This window comes from Vicia villosa, linkage group LG3, assembly GCF_029867415.1.
Source record: "Vicia villosa cultivar HV-30 ecotype Madison, WI linkage group LG3, Vvil1.0, whole genome shotgun sequence".
In the NCBI taxonomy this organism is placed as follows: domain Eukaryota; kingdom Viridiplantae; phylum Streptophyta; class Magnoliopsida; order Fabales; family Fabaceae; genus Vicia; species Vicia villosa.
In genome coordinates, this window is record NC_081182.1 from 87,244,041 (window position 1) to 87,253,601 (window position 9,561).

The 9,561-nt window shown below is 29.8% G+C and overlaps 2 protein-coding genes across 2 annotated transcripts; one reads left to right on the plus strand and one right to left on the minus strand.

The window, feature by feature from the left end:
* Positions 1–371: 371 nt before the first annotated feature.
* Positions 372–3,919, minus strand: LOC131662130 (cinnamoyl-CoA reductase 2-like). Its single transcript, XM_058931826.1, has 6 exons — positions 3,740–3,919; positions 3,425–3,597; positions 3,140–3,325; positions 1,143–1,305; positions 850–1,036; positions 372–761 (listed from the first exon to the last, which is right to left on the minus strand). Exons 1-6 carry the CDS (start codon positions 3,846–3,848, stop codon positions 620–622), a joined length of 960 nt encoding a protein of 319 aa, XP_058787809.1. The 5' UTR covers positions 3,849–3,919; the 3' UTR covers positions 372–619.
* Positions 3,920–8,533: 4,614 nt separating this feature from the next.
* On the plus strand, positions 8,534–9,561 carry LOC131658471 (uncharacterized). Its single transcript, XM_058927760.1, has 3 exons — positions 8,534–8,856; positions 9,019–9,358; positions 9,442–9,561. The coding sequence occupies exons 1-3, from the start codon at positions 8,534–8,536 to the stop codon at positions 9,559–9,561; spliced, it is 783 nt and encodes a 260-aa protein (XP_058783743.1).

Below are 9,561 nucleotides of genomic sequence, written 5' to 3' on the forward strand. Positions count from 1 at the left end.
ATAATCCTCCAACAAAAGATTGAACTAAACCTAAAACCTATCGATCCAAATTATGGAATAAGTATATGTATTCAACATTAACATTTAATAGGACTATTAGAGTTTTGTAATGTGTATATTTGGGTAAATAAATAAAAATAAATATAAAATACCAAAAATTAAGAGAGTGACACATCAGAGTAATAAATATCAAATCAATATTGAGTTATTTTTGCTAAAAGTCTTTTCTACACATAAAATAAGAGAAGTTGGTTTTAATATTTTATCAAAGGGCTTTGAGTGGAATTTCCATGTACTTTTTACTTTTATATATTAATTATAGATTAGGTGCCTAGCTAAGCAATATGAAGGCAACAAATAGACACAATGCATTTTCCATTTATTAATTGGAGATTAAATCTTCAAATCTTACAAAACCTCAAGAATTCACATACAACAATTCTAGTCAATTTTGATAACTATATTGACTAGATACATGTGTACACTTATTAAACATGATACTTATAAGCACACAACATAAACTTAAAAACAGAAAAAGGAATCACATGATCAATAAGAAAAGCACCATGACATGCCACAACTTATTCAGTCACGATAGGTTTGTACAACGTTGGAGAAGTTATACAAAACCTCTACTCTTCAAAGACTCAACAGCATCCTTGATAATTTGTTCAGCTGGAGTGAACTCTAAACCTAAATCAATCAACTTCTTTGATGCATTCTTTGCTCTCAACAATCCAGGGTTTGTATCCTTTGGCAACCTATAAAAATTAACCAATTATACAATATACTCATTAATCAAATCAATTTCATCTACAAGACTCAAACTCGAAACCGAAAGTTACTCACGTTGCTACATTGTATTCAGGGTATAACTCCGCAACCAATGCCACAAAATCACCATAATGACGAATAGCTTCCACACACAAATGTCTTCCAGAGGCTTTCTTTTGTTCAAATGCCAAAATATGTGCCAATGCTATGTCTTTAAAATGGGCCATTCCCATGAAGAAGTCCTCATATGTTTCTTTGTCACCTTTAATAACAATAACATCCGATCACACATTTTAGTTACATAACTTCGAAGACATCTGGTGTTAACGGATCCTGATTAAAAATTTTACTATTTGTGATTAATTTACCTTTGAGAACACCAGCAAGAACAGCCATGCTTGAATTAATTCTTGGTGGAATCAAAGGGCCCAAAGCTGTCCCAGGATTAATCATTACCACATCGAAACCTGTCTCCTTAGCAAAATCCCAACCAGCTTTTTCTGCTAATGTCTTTGCTATGGGGTAGTATAACTGGTCCACAATGTAATAATAGCTTAAATAAAGTTGTCCCATCAAAAAAACAAAACAATATCAACCAAACACATCTTATCAATTAATTCATCACTGAATGGCTGAAATTTTTTTTATTTTCTAAACACCAATTTTAAAACTTTGGTTAAATATCACTTTCTCTGCCGATTAAAAAAAGATTTGGATCTCTTCAATTTTTATGGTTTAGCCATTTTATTTTTTAATCTAATGGTTGATAGATCCACACCAAAAAATAACGGTTTATAAGAGACAAATAAATAGAGTGAATTAATAGTTAACATTTTAGCTTAGCTTATTTCATATTTAAAGTCGAATACACTGTAAATAAAGTCACTCAAACTGTAACTAAGTATTTGGGTTCTAGTAAGAAAAAAAATTATTAAGAACGAAATGTGTGAATATTATCCGAGTTTGTTTTTTATGAAAACAGACTTGACCAGTGAATCTTTACTCTCAACCACGAAATCAGATTTACTATATTGATAAGAATTTATTGGCTAAAAACCAAAAAAAAAAAAAAAATTGGACTCGGATGGTATTATTAACTATTAAGCTATCAATATCTCAAAATAGTAATTTATTTCTCACGCACCACGTAGAGTCATTGGACAACTAAAGTCCCTTTCATTTTTTTCGTTTATACGTCCAAATAGAAGACACGTGGTTTGTAGAGCTAATGATACTCCTTTTAAACTGTTCGTAGAAATCATAAAATAAAAATTCATATTTCCAAATTTGTCCATCACTTTAGTACTAGTATTGTTTTTGTTTTAGCTCAAAGATTCTCCATTGTAACATCATTCACACGCGTAGGGACTAGATTTAAAACCCTGCCATTGAAATCGATTGGTCTATTGTCTTTTTTTATATAAATAGATTGGATTCGGTGGTTGTCTATCGAGTTGATTCGGTTGTTTAATTTAAATAGTATATGATTATTTTAATTATATTTAAATGATTATTTTTAGACGTCGAAAACCGTATAGAAATTAATTAATATTTATGTTTATTATTATATGACTCAGCATAAAAATGAAATTCATCATTATTTTTATAATTTAATTTTATTGTGGTATGGTGTACTGACAAGAATACATATACAAATATGATATTTTGAGTATTATTTTGTTTCAATTTTAAAGTAAGATAATGAATGATCAAATAATATTTGAAATATTATGGTGCAATAATAATTTTTTTCATAAATAGAAAATAATTTTCTTTTAAATTATTCTAAAATTTTGATAATTTTCTTTTAAATTAAAAAAAGTGTTTGTGAATTTTATAAAAGATGAATCAATTTTATAAATTTAGTCGATAAATTGGCTAAAACAATTCCGATTTATTTGTCAAATCGATTTAACTAATTCTGTCGAAAATCAAGATTTAATTCGTTAAAATTCAACCTTATAAATGTAACAGCGATTTGCATCGGATTTAAATTTTAAGTTTGAAACCAATCCAAATCAATCGATTGTCCAACCTTACACAGAAGTAAGCTGCTTTGCCCATTATACTTTTTAGCGGTTTGGGTTGCTCTTAATATTTGAAGAAAATGAATTTTAAGCCCTAACTTAATCTGCAAAATCGTTTTGTAGGTGATAATCACCTTTCTATATTGTTTTATCTTGGACTTTTAAAACACTCACTCACATTTATAAATGGGTATTAAAAATATAAAAATAAATTATAGAGAGTCTGATAGCAAAAATTTGATAATAAATATTTATATACATATTAATTATAATTAGATTACTAAACTGAGTTGTTTATAATAAATAATTAGTGAAATTTTTTAAAAAGCAAAACTCACCTTCTTTTCCTTACAATAGTCAAGATCAGTCCAACAGTCCTCTCCCTTAACCTTATCTGCCGGCCAATTAGGACTCGGTATGATGGCGGAGATCGACGACGTCGCCACCACACGCTCCACTCCAGCTTCCTTGGCCACCTTCAACACGTTCACCGTTCCCTGAATTGCCGGTTCCAAAATCTGCTTCTGCATTTTTAGCAACAATACAAATACTAACATTAATTAATATAGAAGATATATATTAAATTGAACTATATTAATTAAAATCTTGTATTTATTTTGAACCTCCGGATCTTTGACTTCACCAATAATGTTTGGACATGCAAGATGAATAACTCCGGCACAACCTTTCACGGCAGCGGCGATGGAATCGCTGTTTAGAAGATCCATTTCGAAGAATCGGAGACGACTTTCTGCTCCTTCCATGGCTTCCAAATGTTTCGTCTCGTTCTCATCCTCTGTAAATTTAAATAGCAGTATTTTCCAGCAACAATTTAAGTTAATTAGTACAAAAATTGTGATTGTGAATTTTAATTATTTTTGTTTAGTTTAGTAATGTTTATACGTTAACTTGTGCAGTATTTATGTAGAGAGGCTAACCGAGATCTTGGATGGTGGCGTGGACGGTGTGGCCGCGTTCGAGGAGGAGGCGGACAACCCATGATCCGATGGCTCCGCTGGCTCCCGTCACGCAAACTGTCTTTGACATGGCTTATATATATACCTGAATTGTGTATCTGAAAATGATTCAAGATGTGGTATTGAAATGTATTGGAGTTCCTGGTATTTATAGGACTGGGAAACTGTGAAAACGATAGATAGTGGGAAGTTCTTCATTTCTTTTTCTTTTTTTTGTTGGTTGAGAATTTCTATTATTCCTTTTGAATTTTGTTGTTGGATTTGATACCTTAAAGATAAATGAGTGGAAAGTTCTTCGTTCACTGGATATACTTTTACTTAATGAGGATAAAATGCATAAAAATAACACACCTTAACTAACAAAGTAAGATTAAACCGTTAGATTAATCTCTAACTTCTGTAGAATAATTTTAAATGTAAATTATTTTTTTTAAAAGTAGGGTTAATAATTCTTGTGGTCCCTGTAATATTGAAAGAGTCTGGTTTTAGTCCCTGTAATATTATAAGTTTAGATTACATCCTTGTAATATAATATTATTTACTTTTAATCCCTCATTAAACATTTTCTCATTTAAATTTGCTGATTTGGCATGATGATGTGGTATTACTTATTGTTTTAATAACAAGTGGAAAATTATATTGAGAATTTCTTCACCCACCTCCTAACCTTCTTGCTCACCCCTGGTGAATTTACAACACTACCCCTTGTTTCGGAAGTTCATTTTCGAAAAGGTACTTTTTTTGAAAAAAATGTGTTTTCGGAAATAAACTTCCGAAAACGTATTTTTTTTAATATAAAATATTGATTTCGGAGATGCATCTCCGAAATAAAGTTACATTTTCAGAAAATGTGGTGTTTCGGAAGTTCATCTCCGAACTCACCCCCTTGGGAGAGGGAGGTGTTTTCGGAGATGCATATCCGAAATATGCCAAGACCAAATTGGTCTTGGAATGTTTCGGATATACACTTCCGAAATAATTGAATAATTATTAAAAAATTAAAATCAAGGTGAATCAATACAATTAATAGGTATAAAATGAAAGTGAATCAATAATTTTCTCAAGATTCTTACTTAAAATAATTTTCTCCTATTTTTAGTAATAAATAATTTCCTCTCTAATAAATCATAATTCCCTATTCTCATACATAAAATACATTTTTCATATTTTTGTATAACTATCTAATTATACTTCATATAAAAAAAATCATAATGCTAAATATTTTTGAATTTTTTTTAATTTTATTTAAATTTAATCATATTGAATTCACTTAATATAAATAATAAAGTTGTTTCATTTTTAAATATAATATATACAAATTCACAAAGTGTCTATAAAAAATATACAAAAACTAAATAATAATTAGCATAATAATTTTATTGTGAAAAAAAAATATAATTGTATTTTAAATAATTGTGAAATTTGTTTCAAATAATGAATACACGTTTTTTTAATTAAAAAATCACATTTTTTTCTTAATAAATAATAAAAATAATGTATTATAATTAATAATAATAATAATAATAATCACGTAATTTATATTAATTTTTCTTAAAAATACGTGATTTTTAATATTTATTTGTAGGAAATGTTATTTTTTATTAAATAATGATTTATCTCAATTTTAAACAAATGACAATTTTGATAATTAAGAAAAATTATATTCTACAAACTTATTTTAATTTTTAATTTTTAAATTATAAATTTTTTAATATTAATAAATAATAAACGTTATATTGAAATAAAAAAAAATCTGACCTTCAATCAAGTTTTGTTATTTTTATTTAAATAAACTTATATTATATATACTTTATATACACTATAAAAATTGTTATATTTTTAAATAGTGCGTTAAAATATAAAAACTATATAAATAGTAAATATAAAAACAAACAAGGATTAATGATTAATCCAAAAATATTATATAAAGTGAACAATGAAATTGATAATATTTTGTAATTATTTTTAAACATTTTAAAAAATATTATATATATTTTTTATTTTTACATATTTGTGTGCTTATTATTCATTATTTATGCACATTTTGAGCATTATTTTTTATTCTATTTAAAATTGAAACAATTTATTATTTACTTTAATTAATTGAATATGATTTTTTTAAAGAAAATAAAAACGTGAGTTTTGTTTTAAAATAAAAATATGTTATTTTTTATAAAGATTAACAATTATTATAAATATATAAATAAAAAATTATAACTTATTTTGTAAGTGAAATTATTTTAATTTTGATAATTAAAATTATTTTAAATTTTAAAATTTGAATTAGGATAGAAATATATAATAACTATTATTCATAACTCATAAATTATATCAAAATATATAATTATTATTATTTATTACTCATAAATTATATCAAATTTATGATATGTGAATTAATTAATATCCTAAAATTAATTTTTGGGATTTTTTAAGATTTTTTTTTGTTGTTTCGGAGATGCATCTCCGAATTAGTCAAAATCCCAATTTTTGGGATTTTTTCGGAAATGCACTTCCGAAGTCTGGAAAAATTTTGAAAAAAAAAATATTTCGGAAATGCATTTCCGAAGCGGGGTAAAATGGGTTTTTCGCTGGGGGTGACCCCCATAGGGAGGTGGGTAAAGAAATTTTCATTATATTTAATTATTACTATTTTATTTATTTTGATAAATTAACCTTCAGACTCCACTTATATATTAATCACATATTTCTTCTTATTTCTTAACGTTTCTTCATATTCATCAATTATAAAAAACTTGCAACTTAGTGTTTGCCCTAATCTAACCATCTCCAATTTCTTTCATCATCAAAATCGAACCATCGACCAATTTAGATATTCAAATGAGGAAGCACTAAATTTGTTTTTCACTGTCATCCATTACGTACACCGTGATCGTTACGTCGCCAAGTTTGTTTCGGGATTTTCTTCATCAAGTTCATCTTTCTTCAGTTTGGAATCTATATCATCAGGTTAGTCTTATTTTTCTCTCTTTATCTCGTATTTTTTCATCTTTGTACCGAAAAACCTTTACCAAACCTATTTTATTTTAGGAAATGAGCTTCTTCAATGTGATATTTCACCATGGCGGGGAGTTTGTAAGAGACGGCCATTTGTTTTACAGAGGAGGAGTTGAAACAATTATATCTGATCAAGACTATGATAAATGGAGTTTTTGTGAAGCTGTTAGTTTGGTGAAGGATTGGGGCTATAATGAAGTAAATTTTAGGTTATGGAGAAAAATTGACAGAGTTGATGAATATTTTAAGCTAATGTTGGAGGATTCACATGCCATGGAAATTGGTATTCATTCTCTTGATAATAAAGTTGATGGACACATTTATGTTGAGCATAATGTGATAGATGTTTTAAAGAAGGTAACAATACCTCAATGTATTAATGTACAAAAAGAAGTTGGTGATGAAGAAAGTTGTTACAATAGTGATGAAGAGGTTAATGGAATTATTTTTGAAGATAGTGAAGAAGAGAGAACAAAGGCACTTGATGAGGGGTTTGTGGAAGTGGAAAAAGCTTTGGAAGGTTCTTCAAGAACCATAATTAATCGGAAAAAATTTGGAACTAAATCAAGTGCATTAGCTCCTACAAAAGTTGTTGGTGGTTATAAAAGAAAAGCTGATTTTGAAAAAGTTAATGATGACGATTATGTTAGTGATGAGTTGGGAAGTTCAGACCCAGATGACTCTGATAAGGAGACAGGGCCTAAATATGAGAAGTTTAGGAAAGAGCAGTTGACTAAAGATTATGAATTTAAATTAGGCATGGAATTTAATGCATTAGTTGAATTTAAAAATGCAATTAGAGAGTGGTCAGTTTTGAATGGTAGAGAAATCAAGTTTGTGAAAAATGATAAAGTTAGGGTTAGGGTGGAGTGTAGGAGCAAATGTGGTTTTTTAGCCCATGTGAGTAAAGTTGGTGACAGGCACACTTATCAATTGAAGACTTGGGTGGGTACGCATACATGTGCTAGGGTGTTAAATAACAAATCTGCAAATTCGCAGTGGGTGGCTAAGGCTGTGGTTGAGAAACTTCATTCAGTTGAAAAGGTGAGAGTGTCTGAAATCATGAGTGACATGAGAAGGAACCACTCTGTTGGCATTACTAAAGGAAAAGCTTGGAAGGCAAAAGAAATTGCAGAGCAGATAATTGAAGGAGATGCAGCTAGACAATATGCTATGTTATGGAGCTATGCTGCTGAGCTCAGGAGAGTTAGTGTTGGGAATACCTGTAAGATAAATGTGGAGAGACCAAGCCCTACCCTCCAACCTCGGTTTGGAAAATTTTACTTTTGTTTTGATGGATGTAAAAAAGGGTTCTCAATGGCATGTAGGCCTTTTATAGGGGTGGATGGTTGTCACCTTAAGACAAAGTATGGGGGACAACTTTTAGTTGCAGTAGGAAGGGACCCTAATGATCAATACTTTCCATTAGCTTTTGGAGTTGTTGAAACAGAAACAAAAGATTCGTGGAGATGATTTCTCCAATTACTACTTGAAGACATTGGCCAAGATAGAAGATATGTTTTCATTTCAGATCAACAAAAGGTAAAAACTCATATCATTTTTTGTTTATTGTTTGTATAAATGTAATGATAGTCTAAGCCAATTATTTAATGTATACAGGGACTAATTCCCGTGGTTGAGGAGATGTTTGACAGAATTGAGCATAGGGTATGTCTTAGACACCTATATGCAAACTTTAAGAAGAAGTTTGGTGGAGGAACCTTAATTAGAGACCTTATGATGGGGGCAGCAAAGGCAACATATTATAAAGCTTGGGAAAAGAAAATGAGTGAATTGAAGCAGCTGGACCAAAAAGCTTGGGAGTGGTTGATGGGTGTGCCTACTAGAGGATGGTGTAAGCATGCATTTAGCTTTTATCCAAAATGTGATGTCTTGATGAATAATATAAGTGAGTCATTTAATAGCACAATACTAGTTGCTAGGGATAAGCCAATTCTAACAATGTGTGAGTGGATTAGAAACTATTTAATGAACAGGATGGCAATTAGTGTCTCTAAGCTTGATAAGTGGCAACACAATGTGATGCCTATCCCTAGGAAGAGGTTGGACCATGAAGTTCTTTTAAGTGGTCAATGGGTTCCAACTTAGAGTGGAGAGCAATGTTGGCAAATCAACCACGCTTACAATGGACATCAATTCATTGTTGATCTTGCCAAAAAGACATGTACTTGTTGTTTTTGGGACCTAGTTGGAATTCCTTGTAGGCATGTTGTGGCTGCAATGAGTTACGAGAAAAAATCACCAGAATCTTATGTAGATAACTACTATAAGAGGGAGGCTTATAAGCTTTGTTATAGCTTTAGTGTAAGCCCTATAAATGGTATGGATATGTGGCCTAATGTTGAGGCTGACGAAATGCTACCACCATCCTATAAGAAAGGTCCCGGTAGGCCTAAGAAACTAAGATTTAGAGAACATGATGAGGGTGGTGCAAGGATGAGGAGGCCCGGTGTTGCTTATAGGTGCACCAATTGTGATAAATTTGGTCACAATTCAAGAAAGTGTAAAAGTGCCAAAAATAACCAAGATGCTTTGATACGAAAGGTAAAATTGTTTGTTATGTATTTCAATGTTCAATATATGGATTTATTGAAAACTAATAAATATTATACATTTTGTTTATACAGAGAAAGCTAACAAATAAACAACAAAAATCTGACATGGAAGGTGAAACTGTTGCTGAAACTGAACCTGTAGTTGCTCACGTTACTGCTGTAATTGAAGAAGAAGTTGTTACTGATATTTAA

Bases quoted from the DNA above. Each gene is read 5' to 3' on its own strand.
- LOC131658471 (XM_058927760.1), top strand. From the start codon at position 8,534: ATGGGGGCAGCAAAGGCAACATATTATAAAGCTTGGGAAAAGAAAATG. The intron at 8,857-9,018 runs GTTGGACCATGA...AATTCCTTGTAG, and splicing joins ATGCCTATCCCTAGGAAGAG to GCATGTTGTGGCTGCAATGA. The intron at 9,359-9,441 runs GTAAAATTGTTT...TTGTTTATACAG, and splicing joins AAGATGCTTTGATACGAAAG to AGAAAGCTAACAAATAAACA.
- LOC131662130 (XM_058931826.1), bottom strand. From the start codon at position 3,848: ATGTCAAAGACAGTTTGCGTGACGGGAGCCAGCGGAGCCATCGGATCA. The intron at 3,598-3,739 runs GTTAGCCTCTCT...TTAAATTTACAG, and splicing joins CGCCACCATCCAAGATCTCG to AGGATGAGAACGAGACGAAA. The intron at 762-849 runs GTGAGTAACTTT...TAATTTTTATAG, and splicing joins CCTGAATACAATGTAGCAAC to GTTGCCAAAGGATACAAACC.